The sequence below is a fragment of the Mesoplodon mirus genome (assembly GCF_964341445.2).
Source record: "Mesoplodon mirus genome assembly, chromosome: 12".
Taxonomy (NCBI): Eukaryota; Metazoa; Chordata; class Mammalia; order Artiodactyla; family Ziphiidae; genus Mesoplodon; species Mesoplodon mirus.
Genome location: NC_138988.1, coordinates 75,368,870 through 75,390,843, shown reverse-complemented (window position 1 = coordinate 75,390,843; position 21,974 = coordinate 75,368,870). Strand labels below are relative to the sequence as shown.

General features: G+C 42.0%; 1 protein-coding gene across 3 annotated transcripts in view; it reads left to right on the top strand.

Annotated features, from left to right (window-relative positions):
• XPO5 (exportin 5) overlaps positions 1–21,974 on the top strand; it is a 48,530-nt gene that overhangs the window by 24,356 nt on the left and 2,200 nt on the right. The window contains exons 20-31 of one of the 3 annotated variants that reach the window (XM_082638418.1): positions 653–834; positions 14,107–14,207; positions 16,331–16,427; positions 17,245–17,381; positions 17,865–17,962; positions 18,537–18,583; positions 19,018–19,115; positions 19,743–19,805; positions 20,585–20,667; positions 21,119–21,226; positions 21,362–21,499; positions 21,703–21,867. In XM_082638418.1, the coding sequence (XP_082494544.1) occupies positions 653–834; positions 14,107–14,207; positions 16,331–16,427; positions 17,245–17,381; positions 17,865–17,962; positions 18,537–18,583; positions 19,018–19,115; positions 19,743–19,805; positions 20,585–20,667; positions 21,119–21,226; positions 21,362–21,499; positions 21,703–21,867 (1,317 nt within the window). Of the gene's footprint in view, positions 1–652; positions 835–14,106; positions 14,208–16,330; positions 16,428–17,244; positions 17,396–17,864; positions 17,963–18,536; positions 18,584–19,017; positions 19,116–19,742; positions 19,806–20,584; positions 20,668–21,118; positions 21,227–21,361; positions 21,500–21,702; positions 21,868–21,974 lie in introns of all 3 variants that reach the window. The other 2 variants (XM_082638417.1, XM_082638419.1) reach the window with 2 other exon arrangements.

Genomic DNA, 21,974 nt, shown 5'->3' with positions numbered 1-21,974 from the left:
TTCTTTGAAGTCATTATTTTGGTTTTAAGGATCTGTAAATAGCTTGGAGGACTGAAGGTGTAATGAGGAAGTAGGTCAGAACTTGGTCAGCAGGGTGGGTTCTCCCTGCCTTTGCTCCCTGGCAAGTCAAGTCCTAAATGGTGGCCTAACTTGCAAACCTGAGATTTTCCAGTTCTTTGCTATTCAAATAAGCATTGTTCCTGGCTCCATTATGGCAAAAGTCTTATTAATTAACCTGGCAAGTAGTCAATTGGTAGAAAGTACTATGAGTGAGGATTAGGGCAAAATCTATGAAGGCCTAAACTTGAGGATGCAAGGCCAACTCAAAAACAAGATGAATGTTGGCAGGGTAGATACTGTTTTGAAGTATGTCCAAGCCACCTTCTAATTGGGGTCCTGTAAGCCTCTGGAAGGATATCCTCATGAAAGGGAAGCTTTTAGAGCCTACCACTGGTCCTGAAGATGGCATTGAAAGGATCCCTTTTGGACTTGACCTTAAAGGAAGGGACAGGGATGGGGGCAGGGGAGGGGGCGTCTTTTCCTTTTGTCCGACTTCTATGTCACCTTTGCCATAATCTTGCAAATATCTAATAGCACTTTTGTCTTTTTTTCCCCTTTTATATTTACCTTTCATTTTTATGTTTTTCTATAGATGAGCTTTTGTGTGTATAGCATTCTGGGTGTTGTGAAACGAACTTGCTGGCCCACTGACCTAGAAGAGGCCAAAGCTGGGGGATTTGTGGTGGGTTATACACCCCCTGGAAATCCAATCTTCCGTAACCCCTGCACAGAACAGATTCTGAAGCTTCTTGACAATTTGCTTGCCCTTATAAGGTGAGTCAGAATAATGGTTTTTCTCTGTTGTATTTAAAACTTTTTGCCTTAAAAATCTCAAAAACTTAATTTGTTTATACTTCTTCAGATCATATGGTGATAAATAAGAGATTAGGTCTTGTTTCGTTCTAGAGGGACTCTCCTTTTTAAAAGTAACATTGACTCTCACTTTTTTTGTTGTTGTTGTTATAATTTTATTTTATTTATTTTTGGCTGCGTTGGGTCTTCGTTGCTGTGCGTGGGCTTTCTCTAGTTGTGGCAAGCGGGGGCTACTCTTCATTGCGTTGCGCGGGCTTCTCATTGCGGTGGCTTCTTGTTGCAGAGCATGGGCTCTAGGTGCACGGGCTTCAGTAGTTGTGGCTCGCAGGCTCTAGAGCATGGGCTCAGTAGTTGTGGCACACCAGCTTAGTTGCTTAGTATGTGGGATATTCCCGGACCAGGGCTCGAACCCGAGCCGATGTCCCCTGCATTGGCAGGCGGATTCCTAACCACTGTGCCACCAGGGAAACCCCAGCTCTCACTTTTATAAGTCTTGCATTCCAAGTGAACACATGGGGGCTAATCTCAAAATGGCTGTTCTCAGTTTGAGCCTCCTGTGTTCTTTTACTTCTTTATACTTCATTTCTACTTTTTACTTTTAAGTTTCATTTTGTCTAAAATTTTGCCACTAAAGGAATTGTTCATTGGGAGCAAGGCAGTTGCTTTCTGTAGCAGTGCTTCTCTGGGTCAAGTATTCAAACGAGCTAATCTGAATTTATCAGTAGTGACTGTGTTCTCAAATGGACCAAACATCCAGTGGCTGAACGTGCCAAAGGAAAGCTTGATAGATGCTCCATATCAGAGTCCTAGGTTTTTACTTCTCAAAGCTGAGTCCTCAGACCAGCAGCATCAGCAGTCACCTGAGAGCTTGTTTAAAATGTAGTATTAGGGCTTCACCCCAGACATACTAAATCAGAATCTGCATTTTAACAAGATCCCCAGGTTGTCTGTGTGCACACTAAAGGTTCAGAACCACTGTTATAAATCACATGAGCTAATATAATCAAGCGGAAGTAGGCCAAGTCTAGGCTTGTTGTTTACTCAATATATCTTTGATGATTCAGGGATAGATGCTCTCTACAGTGAAAGAGAGCCTTTGCAGAGAATCAGTTTTTACTGGCCAAAGCAAAATTTGATTGCTTTTTACATCTCCTAGTGTTTCTGAGTTCAAGTTAGAGCTCTGTTCCACTATTTTTTGGCCTCTTACCCAGGGTGTTAGAGCGGAGTCTCAACTGAGTAAACCAAATTGACACAACACGAGTAAATCAAATTACTCATGTCTCAGGGATGCTCTGCTGACAACAGACACCCTGGACCATATGCTTAAGAATCCAAGGTTTTAAATTAATGTTGACCAAATTGGAGGGCTGGAGTGTCTGAACAAGTTGTCACTGTGGACGTGTCTATGGAAATAGACAATACTTTGCTCTGATTTCAAAAGGAGGAAAAAGATTTCAAAAAGTATGGGTTACATGTTGAGAGGGTAGTAAAATATTTAGTCAAGGAAAAATTTGTCTCCATGTTGATGTTTTTAAGACCAAAAGGATCTTCTGTAGTTTAGAGAAATGTGAAAGTGATGAAGTCAGATAGCAACAGACTCATTTACTTTTTAAGCCTGTGGCCAGAGTCCCTGTGGTGGGAACCTAGACCTGGAAACAAGGTTCATCCCTGGTTAGGTAAGGAAACAAGAGATTGTCATCTTGATATTTTTCTAAGAGTACAACACTTTTGGAAAATCCCGAAGTCAGTCAAAAGGTATTTTGAAAAATGTTGACTGTAGTTATGGAATAGTTAGATTCCCCGAGTAGTGTGCAGCTGGAGCTGTTAGAGTTTTGTCTTGTTTTCGTAGTAAGTTTTATCTTGAAGTATAATGTTAAGGGTACAAATATACATAAGAAAAGGACACAAATTGTGAGCGCGGGTAGATGAATTTTGACAAAGTGGACACCTCCATGTGATCAGCATCCAGATCAAGAAACAACCTTACCCAGCACCTCTTTTCAGTCTTACGTGCCCCTCAAGGGTAACCACTATTCTAACTTTTGACGCTTTGCCTGGTTTTTTGAGCTTTAATAAATGGAGTCAGAAGCATGCACTCTTTGGTGCCTTGGCTCCTCTTGTGTAATATTATGTTTGTGAGCTCATCCATGTTATTGCATGTAGTTGTGGCTTGTTCATTCTCATTGGTGGGATGGTATTCCATTGTGTGAATATGCTGTAACTCATTTATCCATTTAGTGTTGAAGGACTTTTGGTAGTCTCCAGCATTTTTTTATCACTACGAGTGCTGCTGTTAACATTCTTATAAATGTCTTTTGGTGTATGCATAATTTCTGTTGGGTAGGAGCAGAATCCTACATGTAGGAGTAGAATTCCTGTTTATAAGGTATGCATATTTTCAGTTTTCATAGGTAGAATCAAATAGTTTTTTAAAGTGGTGTACTAGTTTACATTCCTACCAGTTTGTGTATTAACTCCTTGTTATAAAACTCCTGTTTTAACTCCTTGTCAGACAAATAGTCTGATAATCAAAGGTGTTAGAGCTGCACTGTCTAGTATGGTAGCCACTAGCCACATGTGGCTGGCTACTGAGCACTTGAAATATGGCTAGTCTGAATTGAGATAAACTGTAGGTGTAAAACACACACTATATTTTGAAAACTTAGTACAAAAAATGGAAAAATATCGCATTAATTTTTATATTGCTAACTTTGAAATGATTTTTTGATGTGTTGGGTTAAATAAAAATTAATTAATTTAACTTGTTTCTTTTCACTTTTTAAGTTTGGCTGGTTAGAAAATTTTAAATGGCTTATGTGGCTTACTTTTTATTTCTATTGTACGGTGTGTTCTTAGTGGGTTGGGTGGAAGATAGATGTGGGGGGTAGCATTCTCTGGTTCTCAGAAGGTTCATTATTATCATTCATTATCTGTTTAGAATAACAGCTTTTCTGTTAACTTAAAGTTTGTTACATTGTTTCCAGATATCTTCTGTATGTTTTATTGAAATCTTTGTATGTGGGAAGTCTTGTTTAGCATAGCGATTATACTTTTTTTTTGGTTTGATATATGTATATATTGTGAAATGATTACCACAGTAGGTTTAGTTAACACCCATCAGCTCACATAGTTACACATTTTTTTCTTGTGATGAGAACTTTTAAGATCTCTCTTAGCAACTTTCAAATACACAATATAGTATTAACTATAGTCAGTGTGCTGTATATATTACATCTCCAGAACTTACTTACCTTTTTAACTGAAGTCTGTACCTTTGACCACCTTCGCCCATTTCCCACACCCCCATCTCCCTCCTCGGGCAATCATCAAACTGTTCTGTTTCTATGAGTTTGGTTTTTTTGATTCAACGTACAAGTAAGATCATACTGTATTTGTCTTTCAGTGTCTGATGTGTTTCACTTAACGTAATTCCCTCAAGGTCCATCACATCGTCACAAATAGCAAGATTTTCTCCTCTGTTATGGCTGAATAATATATACCTGTGTGTATGGCAATTACACTCTTAGTTGCTGATACTAAGAATATTTCAGATAGATACAGACTGTGCAGAACTTAAAACTTTTATCACTTGATTGTCTTTTTCTTTGCCAAGCAATAACTAGTTCCTCTTAATGTGGAAGCATAGTGCTCTAACTTGCAAGTGTGTCAGGAAAGGTGATAGTTCAGGAACCTGAGTGTTACTAGGGCCTGTAGGACTCCCTGGAGCCATAGATAAGAGAGCAGTATGTACTGAGTCCTCCTTCCATTACTTGTGAGTTACAGGTGCAGCCACCATGGTGCCACCTCCTTGGCGAAGGGGAGGAGGAGGAGAGGAGACTATACAGAATACAAGATTTTGTTGTACCATCAGGGACATTTGACATATGATGTGTTATATTTTTTAAATTATATCTTGGGATCACAGTCACACTTAATTAAAGAATAAAAATAAAAAACATCTCATCTGTTCCCCCTCAAATTTAAGACTATGAATTTCTTTTCAAGAAGAACTGATTTGGGGCTTCCCTGGTGATGCAGTGGATAAGAATCTGCCTGCCAATGCAGAGGACACGGGTTCGATCCCTGGTCCGGGAAGATCCCACATGCCGCGGAGCAACTAAGCCCGTGCACCACAACTACTGAGCCTGAGCTCTAGAGCCCGCGAGCCACAACTACTGAAGCCCACGTGCCTAGAGCCCGTGCTGCACAACAAGTGAAGCCACCGCAATGAAGAGTAGCCCCCGCTCGCTGCAACTAGACAAATCCTGCGTGCAGCAACGAAGACCCAACGCAGCCAATAAATAAATAGATAGATAGATAGATAGATAGATAGGGAAAAAGCTCTATTTTTTAAAAAAGGACTGATTTTATCAGAGATCATTTCATAGTATTAGACATCTTCCCAAACAACCAAGAAAACCTTAATTCAGAAACTAAAAAGTTGGCAAATTGCAGTTTTTAAAAGTAAGTGGCACCACTTACCAACCCTTGAGCTCCACACAGCAGGAAGTAAAGGCTAAGGTAGAGTTATGGATAGCCTCACAGAATACAAGGAAATTGAATCCAACAGCATGTTATAAGGATTATACACTATGACCAAGTGGGATTTATCTCAAGGATATAAGAGTGGTTCAGCATACAAAAATAAATCAGCATAGTATACCATATTAATAGAACAAAGGAAAAAACCCACTTGATCATCTTAATTGACACAGAAAAAGCATTTGACAGAATCCAACACCCTCTCCTGATAAAAACACTCAGCAAACTAGGACTAGAAGGGAGTTCAAAAACTACTCCTGCTAATAAATAAATTCAACAAAGTTATAGGATACAAGATCAACATACAAAAATCAGTTGTGTTTTTATACACCAGCAATGAATGATCCCAAAAGGAAATTAAGAAAATAATCCCATGTACAGTAGCATTCAAAAGAATAAAGTACCCAGGAATAAATTTAACCAAGGATATGAAAGAATTATACACTGAAAACTAAAAAATATTCTGGAATTAAAGATGACTTAAATGAAAAGGCATCCTGTATTCATGAATTGAAAGACTTAAGTTCGTTAAGATAGAAATATTACTCAAAGCAATCTACAGATTGAATGCAGTCCCTATTAAAATTCCAACAGTGGGAATTCCCTAGTGGTCCAGTGGTTAGGACTCCAAGCGCTTCCACTGCAGGGGGCACAGGTTCGATCCATGGTCAGGGAACTAAGGTCCCTCATGCTGCGCAGCCTGGCAAATACATACATACATACGTACATACATTTAAAAAAAAATTTCCTACAGTTTTTTTTTGCACAAAGCTGATCCTCAGATTCATATGGAATTGCAGGGGGCCCCTAAAAGCCAAAACAGTCTTGAAAAAGAACAAAGTTGGGAGATTCAAACTTCTCATTTTCAAAACTTACTGCAAAGCTACAGAAATCAAAATAGTTTGGTACTGAGAAGGATACACATATAGAAAAAGATAATCTAATCAAGATAGGCAAAAGGCTTGAATAGACATATCTCTAAAGAAGATATACAAATGGCCAACAAGGCCATGAAAAGATGCTCAACATCTCTAGTCATTAGGGATATGCAAATCAAAACCACCTCATACCCAATAGGATGGTTACAATAAAAAATAATGTTAAGATAGCTTCAAGATGGCAGAGGAGTATGTTGTGGAGATCGCCTTCCTCCCCACAAATATATAAAAAATACATCGACATGAGGAACAGCTCCTACAGAACACCTACTGAATGCTGGCAGAAGACCTCAGACTTCCCCAAAGGCAAGAAACTCCCCACATACCTGGCCATGTGGCTGACAGGGTCTTGGTGCTCTGGCCGGGTGTCAGGCCTGAGTCTCTGAGGTGGGAGAGCCGAGTTCAGGACGTTGGTCCACCAGAGACCTCCCGGCCCCATGTAATATCAAACAGCGAAAGCTCTCTCAGAGATCTCCATCTCAAAGTGAAGACCCAGCTCCACTCAATGACCAGCAAGGTACAGTGCTGGACACCCTATGCCAAACAACTAGCAAGACAGAAACACCACCCCACCCATTAGCAGAGAGGCTACCTACAATCATAATAAGTTCACAGCACCCCAAAATACACCACCAAATGTGGTCCTTCCCACCAGAAAGACAAGATACAGCCTCATCCACCAGAACATAGGCACCAGTCCCCTCCACTAGGAACCCTACACAACCCACTGAACCAACCTTACCCACTGGGGGCAGACACCAGAAACAACGGGAACTACAAACCTGCAGCCTGCGAAAAGGAGACCCCAAACACAGTAAGTTAAGCAAAATGAGAAGACAGAGAAATACACAGCAGATGAAGGAGCAAGGTAAAAAATGCACCAGGCCAAACAAGTGAAGAGGAAATAGGCAGTCTTCCTGAAAAAGAATTCAGAGTAGTGATAGTAAAGATGATCCAAACTCTTGGAAATAGAATGGAGAAAATACAAGAAATGTTTAACGAGGACCTAGGAGAACTAAGGAGCAAACAAACAATGATGAACAACACAGTAAATGAAATATAAAATTCTCTAGAAGGAATCAATAGCAGAATAACTGAGGCAAAAGAACGGATAAGTGACCTGGAAGATAAAATAGTGGAAATAACTACCACAGGGCAGAATAAAGAAAAAAGAATGAAAAGAATTGAGGGCAGTCCCAGAGACCTCTGGGCCAACATTAAACGCACCAACATTTGAATTATAGGGGTCCCAGAAGAAGAAGAGGGAAAAAAAAGGGACTGAGAAAATATTTGAGGAGGTTGTAGTTGAAAACTTCCCTAATACGGGAAAGGATATAGTCAGTCAAGTCCAGGAAGCACAGAGCGGCCCATACAGGATAAATCCAAGGAGAAACACACCAAAACACATATTAATCAAACTATCAAAAATTACATACAAAGAAAAAATATTAAAAGCAGCAAGGGAAAAGCAACAAATAACATACAAGGGAATGCCCATAAGGTTAACAGCTGATCTTTCAGCAGAAACTCTGCAAGCCAGAAGGGAGTGGCAGGACATATTTAAAGTGCTTAAAGAGAAAAACCTACAACCAAGATCACTCTACCCAGCAAGAATCTCATTCAGATTCGACGGAGAACTTAAAACCTTTACAGACAAGCAAAAGCTAAGAGAGTTCAGCACCACCAAACCAGCTTTACAACAAATGCTAAAGGAACTTCTCTAGGCAAGAAACATAAGAGAAGGAAGACACCATCAATAACAAACCCAAAACAATTAAGAAAGTGGTAATAGGAACATACATATCGATGACTGCCTTAAATGTAAATGGATTAAATGCTCCAACCAAAAGACATAGACTGGCTGAATAGATACAGAAACAAGACCCATATATATGCTGTCTACAAGAGACCCACTACAGACCTAGGGACACATACAGACTGAAAGTGGGGGGATGGAAAAAGATACTCCATGCAAATGGAAATCAAAAGAAAGCTGGAGTAGCAATTCTCATATCAGACAAAATAAACTTGTAAAACAAAGACTTACAGGAGACAAAGAAGGACACTACATAATGATCAAGGGATCAATCCAAGAAGAAGATATAACAATTGTAAATATTTATGCACCCAACATAGGAGCGCCTCAATACATAAGGCAAATGCTAATGGCCATAAAAGGGGAAATCAACAGTAACACAATCATAGTAGGGGACTTTAACACCCCACTTTCACCAATGGACAGATCATCCAAAATGAAAATAAATAAGGAAACACAAACTTTAAATGATACATTAAACAAGAGGGACTTAATTGATATTTATAGGACATTCCATCCCAAATCAACAGAATACACTTTCTTCTCAAGTGCTCATGGAACATTCTCCAGGATAGGTCATATCTTGGGTCACAAATCAAGCCTTGGGAAATTTAAGTGAAATTGTATGAAGTTTCTTTTCTAACCACAACGCTATGAGACTAGATATCAATTACAGGAAAAAATCTGTGAAAAATACAAACACATGGAGGCTAAACAATACACTACTTAATAACCAAGAGATCACTGAAGAAATCAAAGAGGAAATCAAAAACTACCTAGAAACAAATGACAATGAAAACATGATGACCCAAAACCTATGGGGTGCAGCAAAAGCAGTTCTAAGAGGGAAGTTTATAGCAATACAGTCCTACCTCAAGAAACAAGAAACATCTCAGATAAACAACCTAACCTTACACCTAAAGCAATTAGAGAAAGAAGAACAAAAAAACCCCCAAAGTTAGCAGAAGGAAAGATCATAAAGATCAGATCAGAAATAAGTGAAAAAGAAATGAAGGAAACAGTAGCTAAGATCAATAAAACTAAAAGCTGATTCTTTGAGAAGATAAACAAAATTGATAAACCACTAGCCAGACTCATCAGAAAAAGGAGAAGACTCAAATCAATAGAATTAGAAACGAAAAAGGAGAAGTAACAACTGACACTGCAGAAATAGAAAGGATCATGAGAGATTACTACAAGCAACTATATGCCAATAAAATGGACAACCTGGAAGAAATGGACAAATTTTTAGAAAAGCACAGCCTCCCGAGACTGAACCAGGAAGAAATAGAAAATATGAACAGACTAATCACAAGCACTGAAACAGAAACTGTGATTAAAAATCTTCCAACAAACAAAAGCCCAGGACCAGATGGCTTCACAGGCGAATTCTATCAAACAGTTAGAGAAGAGCTAACACCTATCCTTCTCAAACTCTTCCAAAATATAGCAGAGGGAGGAACACTCCCAGACACTTTCTACGAGGCCACCATCACCCTGATACCAAAACCAAAAATGTCACAGAAAAAAGAAAATTACAGGCCAATATCACTGATGAACATAGATGCACAAATCCTCAACGAAATACTAGCAAACACAGAAGCCAACAGCACACTAAAAGGATCATAACACCATGATCAAGTGGGGTTTATTCCAGGAATGCAAGGATTCTTCAATATACACAAATCAATCAATGTGATAAACCATATTAACAAATTGAAGGAGAAAGACCATATGATGAGCTCAATAGATGTAGAAAAAGCTTTTGACAAAATTCAACACCCATTTATGATAAAAACTCTCCAGAAAGTAGGCATAGAGGGAACTTACCTCAACATAATAAAGGCCATATATGACAAACGCACAGCCAACATTATTCTTTTTTTTTTTTTTTTTTTTTTTTTGCGATATGTGAGCCTCTCACTGTTGTGGCCTCTCCCGTTGCGGAGCACAGGCTCCAGACGTGCAGGCTCAGCAGCCATGGCTCACTGGCCCAGCCGCTTCCCGGCATGTGGGATCCTCCCGGACCGGGGCACGAACCCATGTCCCCTGCATCGGCAGGCGGACTCTCAACCACTGCGCCACCAGGGAAGCCCCAACATTATTCTTAATGGTGAAAAACTGAAACCATTTCCACTAAGATCAGGAACAAGACAAGGTTGCCCACTCTCACCACTATTATTCAACATAGTTTTGGAAGTTTTAGCCCCAGCAATCAGAAGAAAAAGAAATAAAAGGAATCCAAATCGGAAAAGAAGAAGTAAAACTGTCACTGTTTGCAGTTGACATGATACTATACGTAGAGAATCCCAAACATGCTACCAGAAAACTACTAGAGCTAATCAATGGATTGGGTGAAGTAGCAGGGTATAAAATTAATGCACAGAAATCTCTTGCATTCCTATACACTAATGATGAAAAATCTGAAGGAGAAATTAAGGAAACACTCGCATTTACCATTGCAGCAAAAAGAATAAAATACCTAGGAATAAACCTACCTAAGGAGACAAAAGACCTGTATGCAGAAAACTATAAGACACTGATGAAAGAAATTAAAGATGATACAAACAGATGGAGAGATATACCATGTTCTTGAATTGGAAGAATCAACATTGTGAAAATGACTATACTACCCAAAGCAATCTACAGATTCAATGCAATCCCTATCAAATTACCAATGGCATTTTTCACAGAACTAGAATAAAAAATTTCACAATTTGTAAAGAAACACAAAAGACCCCAAATAGCCAAAGCAATCTTGAGAAAGAAAAACAGAGCTGGAGGAATCAGGCTCCCTGCCTTCAAACTATACTACAAAGCTACAGTAATCAAGACAGTATGGTACTGGCACAAAAACAAATATAGATCAATGGAACAGGATAGAAAGCCCAGAGATAAACCCACACACATATGGTCACCTTATCTTTGATAAAGGAGGCAAGAATATACAATGGAGAAAAGACAGCCTCCTCAATAAGCGGTGCTGGGAAAACTGGACAGCTACATGTAAAAGAATGAAATTAGAACACTCCCTAACACCATACACAAAAATAAACTCAAATGGATTAAAGACCTAAATGTAAGGCCAGACACTATAAAACTCTTAGAGGAAAACATGGGCAGAACACTCTATGACATACATCACAGCAAGATCCTTTTTGACCCACCTCCTCGAGAAATGGAAATAAAAACAAAAAGAAACAAATGGGACCTAATGAAACCTAAAAGCTTTTGCACAGCAAAGGAAACCATAAACAAGTTGAAACGACAACCCTCAGAATGGGAGAAAGTATTTGCAAACGAAGCAGCTGACAAAGGATTAATCTCCAAAATATACAGGCAGATCATGCAGCTCAATATCAAAAAAACAAACCAAAAATGGGCAGAAGACCTAAATAAGACATTTCTCCAAAGAAGATATACAGATTGCCAACAAACACATGAAAGGATGCTCAACATTACTAATCATTAGAGAAGTGCAAATCAGAACTACAATGAGGTATCACCTCACACCGGTCAGAATGGCCATCATCAAAATATCTACAAACAATAAATGCTGGAGAGGGTGTGGAGAAAAGGGAACCCTCTTGCACTGCTGGTGGGAATGTAAATTGATACAGCCACTATGGAGAACAGTATGGAGGTTCCTTAAAAAACTAAAAATAGAACTACCATATGACCCAGCAATCCCACTACCGGGCATATACCCTGAGAAAACCATAATTCAAAAAGAGTCGGGCTTCCCTAGTGGCGCAGTGGTTGGGAGTCCACCTGCCGATGCAGGGGACACGAGTTTGTGCCCCAGTCCGGGAAGATCCCGCATGCCGCGGAGCGGCTGGGCCCGTGAGCCATGGCCTCTGAGCCTGCGCATCCGGAGCCTGTGCTCTGCAACGGGAGAGGCCACAACAGTGAGAGGCCTGCGTACCGCAAAAAAAAAAAAAAAAAAGAGTCATGTACCACAATGTTCATTGCAGCTCTATTTACAATAGCCAGCACGTGGAAGCAACCTAAGTGTCCATCAACAGATGAATGGATAAAGAAGATGTGGCACGAATATACAGTGGAATATTACTCAGCCACAAAATAAAATGAAATTGAGTTATTTGTAGTGAGGTGGATGGACCTAGAGTCTGTCATACAGAGTGAAGTAAGTCAGAAAAACAAATACCATATGCTAACACATATATATGGAATCTAAAAAAATTTTAAAAAGTGGTTCTGATGAACCTAGGGGCAGGACAGGAATAAAGACGCAGACATAGAGAATGGACTTGAGGACTTGGGGAAGGGGAAGCTGGGATGAAGTGAGAGAGTTGCATGGACATATGTACACTACCAAATGTAAAATAGAAAGCTAGTGGGAAACAGCTGCATAGCACAGGGAGATCAGCTCGGTGCTTTGTGTCCACCTAGAGGGGTGGGATAGGGAGGGTGGGAGGGAGACGCAAGAGGGAGGAGTTAGGGGGTGTATGTATATGTATAACTGATTCACTTTGTTATACAGCAGAAACTAACACAATAATGTAAAGCAATTATACTCCAATAAAGATGTTAAAAAAAAGATATTATACATTAAAAAAATAATGTTGAAGAAAGAAAGTAATAGGTGTTAGCAAGGATGTGGAGAAATTGGAACTCTTGTACACTGTTGGTAGGAATGCAAAATGGTACAGCCACTCTGGAAAACAGTTTGGCAGTTCCTCAAAAAATTAAAAATAGTGGGAATTCCCTGGTGGTCCAGTGGTTAGGACTCCATGCTTCCACTGCAGGGGGCCCAGATTCTATCCCTGGTTGAGGAGCTAAGATCCTGCAAGCTGTGCAGCATGACCAATTTAAAAATTAAAAATAGAATTACCGTGTTAAGCAGCAAGTCCAGCTTGAGGTATATACTCAAAAGAATTGGAAGCAGGTCTTAAAGAGGTATTTATACACCTATGTTCATAGCAGCATTACTCACAATAGCTAAAACGTGGAAGCAACCAGTGTCCATTAGTGGATGAATGGATAAGCAAAATGTGGTCTATACAAACAGTGGAATATCATTCAGCCTTAAAAAGGAAGGAATTTCTGCAACATGCTACAACATGGGTGAACCCTGACTATGCTAAGTGGGATAAGCCAGTCATAAAAAGGCAGTTTAAACATGGGTACTAATGAATGCACATGGTTAGACTTAAAAAACATTATTGAGGGTTTTTTAAAAATAAGCATGGTCTAAAATGATCTATTCATTGTTCATCTTAAATATTTAATCTTGCTGGTCCATGTTCTGTAATTTTCTATACATTTGAAATGTTTTATAGTTAACTTTTAAAAGAGAAATAGGTAGTTATGCCCTCTGGCTATAGATTGTTCCGTGGTGCCATTGCTGTGGAAGGCAGGTAGATCAGGTCTGTAGTCTAACAAAGGTAAGTCATTTTGGTGGGGAAGAGATGCTCATGCTGGGAACTGCAAATGTGCCTCTAGGAGACTAAACAGCTGCCAGAGCATTGTTGGGTCCATGCTCTTGATTCAGAGACAAAACATCCTAAAAATGGGGACATATTACTACCTGCTCTGTGTTCCTGCCTGTGAACCATGATGCCTCTGACATTTCATCCTCTATCACGGGCAGTCAGAAAACTGGGAGTGCCTTGGCATTGTCTCAGGTTTGAAAGAATTTTGCTTTCCAGCTTTAGACTGTGATGTTGTTCGGCTCTCTCAGAATTCGGTTCTTGTGGTTGATTGCTATTAGGTGTTGTATACTGTACAAATAAACTTAATAGCATCAAGTCTGCCCCTTCTCCAGGGAAACATTTAAATTCCCCTGCCAAGAGTAGTGTTGACAGAGAGGTATCTATGTGGAAATGTAGTATCACTGCATTACAAGATGGAAACCCACTCTTTCCTTCTCCAGCAGACTAAGAAAAGTTCACATAGCATTCCTATTTTTTTCAGAACTCACAATACTTTATATGCACCAGAAATGCTAGCCAAAATGGCAGAACCTTTTACGAGGGTTCTAGATATGCTTGAAGTGGAAAAATCTGCTATTTTAGGTAAGAAATGTAACCTTTTTTTTTTCTTGAAGTTTTCTATACCTTTGTATGCCCTTATATTTCTATACCTTATCTCTAACGCAGCTTCAGTGTGCCTTGTGTCACCTTCTCCTCACCTGGCACTACCGTGACCACCTGTTTGTTCAGAAATGCATGTATGGAGTTCCTACAGGCTCTCTAGGAACAAGTGTGTTTACTTCATTATCTTATCATGCAGAGAAGGTCTTCAGAAGCACACACACCCCATGTTAACCCCTCCTTCACTTTAGCTGCCAGCTGGTAGTAGGTGTTAGAGCCTTTAGATTATAAATAAACCATGCTTTTTGACCTGAAAGATATTAGCATACTTTCCTGCCTTTTGTATATGGGGGGAAAGTATTCAAACAATTACGCTTAAATAGCTTTAATCAGTAAAATATTATGTATGTTATCACTTTTCTAAGGAATAGTTTCTGAACCAAGTTTCCCAATTTTTACCTTGATCAGAATGTAGCTTTAACTCATTTCTCCCATTAGCAAGTAACTTCACGATCATAATTGTGATACGTGCTGTGAAGGCAAGTGACTGTGGGAGTGTTTATTGGGAGACCTGACCCAGTCTTGGAGTGGAGTCACAGACTGCCTCCCAGTGGAGACTTGAAGGATGAACAGGGGCCAACCCGGCTGGGGGCAAAAGGAGATGCTGAGCATTCTAGGCAGACAGAATGGCAGGTGCAAGATCCCGAGGCATACAGCAAAGAGCTTGATATATCCAGGGAATAGGAAGGTGACTTGTGTGGCTGGAACACAGAGGGCAAGGCAGTTGGTTAGAAGTTAGAGCTAGAGGACTTCTCTGGTCGTGCAGCGGTTAAGAATCCGCCTGCCAATGCAGGGGACACAGGTTCGAGCCCTGGTCCGGGAAGATCCCACATGCCGCAGAGCAACGAAGCCCGTGCACCACAACTACTGAGCCTGCACAGCACAACTACTGAGGCTGCGTGCCACAGCATCTGAAGCCTGCACACCTAGAGCCTATGCTCTACAGCAAGAGAAGCCACTGCAATGAGAAGCCTGCGCACCACAAAGAGCAGCACCCGCTCGCTGCAACTAGAGAAAGCCTGCGCGCAGCCAAAAGTAAAAAATACATAAGTAAATAAATTTACTTTTAAAAAAAAGAAGAAGAAGTTAGAGCTAGAGACACCAGCTAAACCTTGTGCTTATCTCTGGAGCTTCAGGCTGGCTTACCATCACAGCCCTGACAGTGTGTTTTTGCCCCGGCTATCACCTCTGCCTGGGCCTGGCCATGATTAAGCAATCTAGTGAGCATGCCTCAGCTATGACTTAATGAAAAGAAGACTGTTAGCTTGTCTTTCCAGGGCCCATGGCTATCTCTCTTGGCCTAAATGGTCCTGGGCCATTTCCTTTGGCACCACTACACTTAAGCTCCCTTTTGGAGACACCAGTAAAAATGAAACATCCAAAAAATGTCTTGTTATTAATATAAAAATTAGGTGTTGCTTCACCACCCGTTACCCTCCTGCCCCCCCTTCAGTTATTCATATTAAGCCAGGAACTGCTGCTGTAGAAATTGTATGACCAACCAAAACATACTAGAATGGATAAACAGTTCCCTCTGGCAGCTTCCAGCCAGGAGCAAGATTGGAAACAAAATTGCCTCTGATTAGAACTATAGATCTTTTAAGGCAATTGTTACACTGAGATAAGTGGGTTTCATTTTTATCTGCTATACACCTTGGGCTTTTGCATAAAATTTTGCTTGAAAAAGAGGTTCTGTGACTTAAAAAGGAAGCAGGGGACATTCCCAGTACTTATGGAGAGATCATTTTGGGCTATCATTGTGTGTTTTGGTACAAGTTCCATCTGGAGAAACCCAGGCAAAAGTTAGAGTACTCAAACCTGGACACTTAAATAGCTTTCGCCTTTCCCTGCAAATGCAGTGTAGCAGTCACTTTAGGGAAGCTGTTAGCACTTCCAGCTGGTAGAAGACTTGGTCAGCTGCTTTGCATTTATAGCACCCCCGCCGCCTCCCCGCCCCCCAAACCACCTCTGCCTATGGGAGGGTGTTGGCAGGTTGAGACCCTCAGCAGAGGAGCAGCAGGTTCCTGATCCATCTTTGTCTGTAGGATTACCTCAGCCTCTCTTGGAACTGAATGACTCTCCTGTCTACAAAACGGTCTTAGAAAGAATGCAGCGTTTCTTCTGCACCCTCTATGAAAACTGGTAAGGAGCCAATGCTGCCTTTTCATATTCTCCTCCCAGACATGCATTGTATAGGATGGCCTTGGGTTGGACATCTGATCTAGAATTCTAGTGTACAGGTAATGTGAGGAAAGAATTTGACAGGAAACTAATGATTCTAGTGTCAAATCAAAATGAACAGGCTTGTTTCCTGCAATTTTTATTTTAATTGTCACATGTGCCTTTAAGTCCTAGCCATGACTTGATATTTTAATGCCCAACTTGTCTATTTCCAGGGCATAAAGTGATGAGACCAAAGTAGAAGTTACAGTGATGGGGATGCATTTTCTCAGACCCCTCACTCTCATAGCCCACTATTCATGGGCACTGGGAGATAGCTGGCCATATTTTGTCTTGAGGTCCTGGTTGTGGCATGGGGGGTGTAACTGGCCCTTCTGTACACCAACATCCCCAGGGCACTGATCTCGCTAACACAGTGCTCTTAGTCAGCCAACTAGCAAAAGATTCTCCATTGTAAATCCATATTACTTACAAAGTAATGAGAGGCTACTGTTGATCTTGGGTACCGACACCTGTCTTTTAAAAGATGCTGAATCTGGTTTCAAGAAGTTTCCTTAAACGTTGGGGCGGGGGGGGTGGCTGTTATTTTCCCTTCTGATAGAAGACTAAGTCCACATCTTCGAAGTATACTGATTAAGCTAAAGTTCTCTTAAAAAGAAAATACAATTAATTGCTTTTCTAGCCGAGAAGTCTTCTTGTAGACTAGAAATTCCCAAGGCAGTCAGGGCTGGCGATAACAGATGATGGATTTGATGTTGTTCGTGATTTTCCCTTACAGTTTCCATATCCTAGGGAAGGCAGGCCCTTCCATGCAGCAGGACTTCTACACTGTGGAGCACCTGGCCACCCAGCTCCTCAGCTCTGCCTTCGTCAACTTGAACAATATTCCTGACTACCGACTCAGACCCATGCTTCATATCCTTTCAAAAGTCCCTAGATAACCCAAAGGGCCAGAAGATTGAAGACAGGAACAGTTCAGAAGCACCAGAGGAGGCAGAGCTGAGCTATATGAAATAGATGGAAACATTTCTGACAGAATATAGTAACCACATTAGAAAGACAAGAAGATTGACGTAAATAAAAGGAAAAACCTGAAAGCAGTCCACGGGGTGTTGAGAGCTCTTTCTCCTTAGGAGAAATTCTTACCATCCCATTTCTTGGAAAGATGAAAGATGAAGCTTTTATCCCTTTTCTGTACTTTGTCAGGTGCTTCTCTTTGAAGAAGCACTCTCATACTGCATTCTCATTGAGACTCTGTTTTTGTTTGGGGGAGTATCGTTCCTCCCTGAAAGTTACACTGTAAGGGGAGTTGGTCACAATTCCAGCCTGGCAGGGGAGTGGTGCTTTAGAACGACGGGCGTGCGCTCGTGTGCTAGAGCTTCTTAACCTACCGCGCATGGGTCTTTGTGAAGCCTCTGGTGCTCTTCTGTCCCCCGGAGCACTACGAAGCCCTGGTGTCTCCCATCCTTGGACCTCTTTTCACCTACCTTCACATGGTAAGAGATCGGCCAGGAAAGGGTGGCAAAGAGGCCTCTTAGAGTGGGTGGCCTCTCATGAGTCTCACAAGTCAAGAGCTCCTGAAAGCATTGTCTCCTAGCCCTGCCAGGATGGCTGCCCAGCCGCTCCATCCTGTGGAGCAGCCCCCCTGAAGAACTACACTGGTTCCATTGCCTGCAAAGCACCTGCAGACTCAGATTCTACTCCTATCCTCCTGTTAACTGAGGAGAGGTGATCAGGGGAGTGCTTTTCCTGGGTCTCTTTCCCTGACTCTGGAATTAAGCAGGGGGACCAGTTGGGCAGAGAATAGGTGTGTCCAGAGAGACTCAGGAGTTCTGAAATGTCATTGATCCTTTCCAAGCAAAGAAGTGTTTGATATGCTGCTCTTGTCGTGGGTGTGGGAGAGGTTACAGAAACCGTATCTGGTTTTTTAACCTTGTGGGGTCTCCCAAGGCTCTGTTATTGTTACCTGGACTCATCTTCAGCTAATTCTAACCATGAAGTGGCCCTTAGATATTATCTTTTCCAACCTTCTCCCTAGTGTAGCACTTATTTCTTTTTTTGTTTTCCCAGAGGCTTTCCCAAAAATGGCAAGTCATCAACCAGAGGAGCCTGCTGTGGTAAGGAACTTTCTCTTCTCCGTGATGGATGAGCTGGCAGCCAGGTTTGGGGTGGGAGAAGGTAGACATGGAGGAAGAAGGACTCTGCCATCCCAGGGCTAGAACAGTAGTGGGTTATAGTCATCCTCAGCCTAGATGGTAGATCGCTTTTCTGTGACCATTAGGCAGACTCAGCTCAAGCCTTCATAGGGGGTACCTCCAGCTGCCTTAGGTGAATGCTGAGACATTCTTAGGATTTTAATCCATTCCGCTCAAGCCAACTGGATATAGTCACAAGTAATAATGCCCCTCAGTGGATTACTGCTGCCCATTCCTAACTTTTGAGTGGAATGTAGACCAGAGGAAGTCAGGAGAAGGAAGTGGGCACAGAAGGTCTAGCTAGGGTCACTGCTTCTTTTGCATTCCCATGGAACTTGGCCCCTGGTTTTCTGCAGTGGAGAAGATGAGACAACAGATGAAAACCCAGAGTCTCAAGAGATGCTGGAGGAACAACTGGTGAGGATGTTAACCCGAGAAGTCATGGACCTGATCAGTAAGTGGCATGGGAACCAGGGGTAGAAGACAAGCCTTTTTCTGGAAAAAAAAGCTGGTGACTCACCTAACATGTTTGCAGCAACACTGACAGATTGATAAGAAATAATTAACTAAATAGAAACTATGTAATTCTTAAGTCAATTTAAGGATACTTTATGAATTGTGAACTGCATTGTAGTTATTCATACTAAGGGCAGATTATGAGGAAATGGTCTAAAATAGCAGGAGGAAGTTGGATTAATGGTAGGAATAACTTCTAGCTTTGTCAAAATAGGGAAATTTTTAAATTCTTAGACATGAAGGTGGTTATATTTCGTTTTTATTTTTTGGTCAGTTCATTTGTTTGAGATCCAGAGTAGACCAAGTATACATATCAGGCATCCTCTCCTGGTCATTTACTCTCAGATAATTCTGTAATTTCCCTCCAGTTGACTGAACTTGAAGAGGGACCAGAACACAGTCTGGTCAAATGCCTCTATTTCTGTTGGTGAAGCTGACTTTGTGCCTGGACGGTATCCCACCTTCCCCCACTCCTCACCTGCCCAGAGACAGTTTGGGATCCATTGGCCTGAGACGGCTGTTGTCTGGTGGTAGTAAGCCTAGTAATCCTGCTTTCTTGCTTTAGCTGTGTGCTGTGTTTCAAAGAAAGGTGCTGACCATGGTACTGCTCCCCCTGCAGATGGAGATGGTAAGTGAGCCTGTTGCGGGCCTTGGAGGTCAGCCATTAAGCTCCTAAATATTGTTACTTCTGTAACCAGGTCAGTTCCCATAGAAACTGTGTCCCTAGCAGTCTGGTGTGGAGGAGACTTTGTACATCTAGCTTTTGTCCATGCTGGCCCCCTTGCTGTATTCCCCAGCACAGTCCCTCCTCAGAGCCTCTGCGCTTGGTGATTCCTGTACCTAGAATGATTGTTCTCCCAACTATATACCTGGCCCATCCCCTTGCTTTTTATTCAGGTCTCTGCTCAGATGTCACTTCTGAGAGGTCTTCCATGACCAGCTTATCAAAAATAGCAACGCCAGCCTCTAGATTCTTCCTCTGCTCTGTCTTCCAGCACTGATCACTACCTGACATGTTTTATTTGTGTTATTAATTACTTCTCTCCCTCAGTAGAATTTAACTCCTAACAGGGAAGGGACTTTGTTGTATTCCTCTTATATCCCCAGTAACTTCTATAGTGGGCCCTCAAGTATTTGTTTAATGACAAAAGATCCTCAGCATTTGCAGCTTTTTAGGTAACTGTCCAGAAAAATTCCTTGTTTTGCAAATGTATGGCTAGATGCATCTCTAGATCTGCCATGGGCAGAGGCTTCTACACCCTCTTATGAGGCTGGGGGCTGTCCTAGTACCTTTAACCACCAGTCAGCCCAGGATACTCACCTCTCCTTTACTCTGTGGGCTTCTGTCAGAAAGGATGGTCTCTGTTCTGAAAGGATGGAGCTTAACATTTTGGTCTCTACTTACAGATGAAGAGATGATGGCCACAGAGGTAACCCCCTCGGCCATGGCAGAGCTTACAGACCTGGGAAAATGTCTAATGAAGCATGAGGTGGGTGGAGGGGCAGGCGAGATTTTTTCCTTGCCCAGCCAGGGAGCCCGCTTCCGCTTTTCTCAATTTCTGATGCCATCAGGGGGGTTTTTTGGTAATACGCCTTTATATGAGTTAAAGAAAACAGTGGGAAAGGCATAAGGCCACTGTGTTCCCATGCTGGCATGGGCAAAGGCTCAGAAAAACACCCAGGCACGTTGCCACCGGTCCCTGGTGTTCAGCCTCCCCCAGGCCTGAGCTCTCTTTCCTGCACATAGGTTTTCTCTTCTGTATTGGTTAGTTTTTCTTTTTTGGATGGCCTGATAGACATAGAGGAAATAAACTCCCATCTCTTCAGTAGCTGCTTTTATCATTTTCCTCTTACCTATTAAAACTCTAGCTCCTGATGCATAAGAATTCAGAGAACATTGTACTTATTTTCCCATTGTAATTCTCCATCCTTTTCCATTAGGATGTTTGTACAGCGCTATTAATTACAGCCTTCAATTCCCTGGCCTGGAAGGATACTCTGTCCTGCCAGAGGACGACCACACAGCTCTGCTGGCCTCTCCTCAAACAAGTATGGTTACTCACCCTTTCTCCTCTCCCCTCATGAAACATTTGGGTCATGAGGATTGACTGAATCAGTTGGAAGAACTAGGGTGCTGAGGCCTTCAGAGTCCCGCTTTGGCCCTGAGCACAGCTGTCTCCCCAGGTGCTGTCAGGGACACTGCTCGCAGATGCTGTTACATGGCTGTTCACCAGTGTGCTGAAGGGCTTACAGACGCATGGGCAGCACGATGGCTGCATGGCTTCCCTGGTCCACCTGGCCTTCCAGATATATGAGGCGCTGGTGAGTGGAGAAAGCCTGGGGGCAGGATGGCTGCGGCTTCATCCCTCACAGCCTGCCTGCTCCCGGTCACTTGGGCCTTAATCCTAAACGTAGGCAGCTGCCAAGTTGCTAGTGCTGCCCCTGAGAAGTGGGTGTGGCAGGGGATAGGGAAGGTGATGGGGCCCAAAACTGTGCCATTGAGTGGGTTTACCCCTACTTCTCAGCGTCCCAGGTACCTGGAGATAAGAGCTGTGATGGAGCAGATCCCTGAAATTCAGAAGGACTCACTGGACCAGTTTGACTGCAAGCTTTTGAACCCCTCTCTGCAGAAAGTGGCTGACAAGCGCCGGAAGGACCAATTCAAACGCCTCATTGCTGGGTGCATTGGGGTAGGTCACACCCTTCACACCCTTTCCTTAGTGCTCCCAACCACCTTTGCAGTCTTCTTGGACCATGTGTACAGGCAAACCAGAAACCAGCTGTAGTCACGACCATT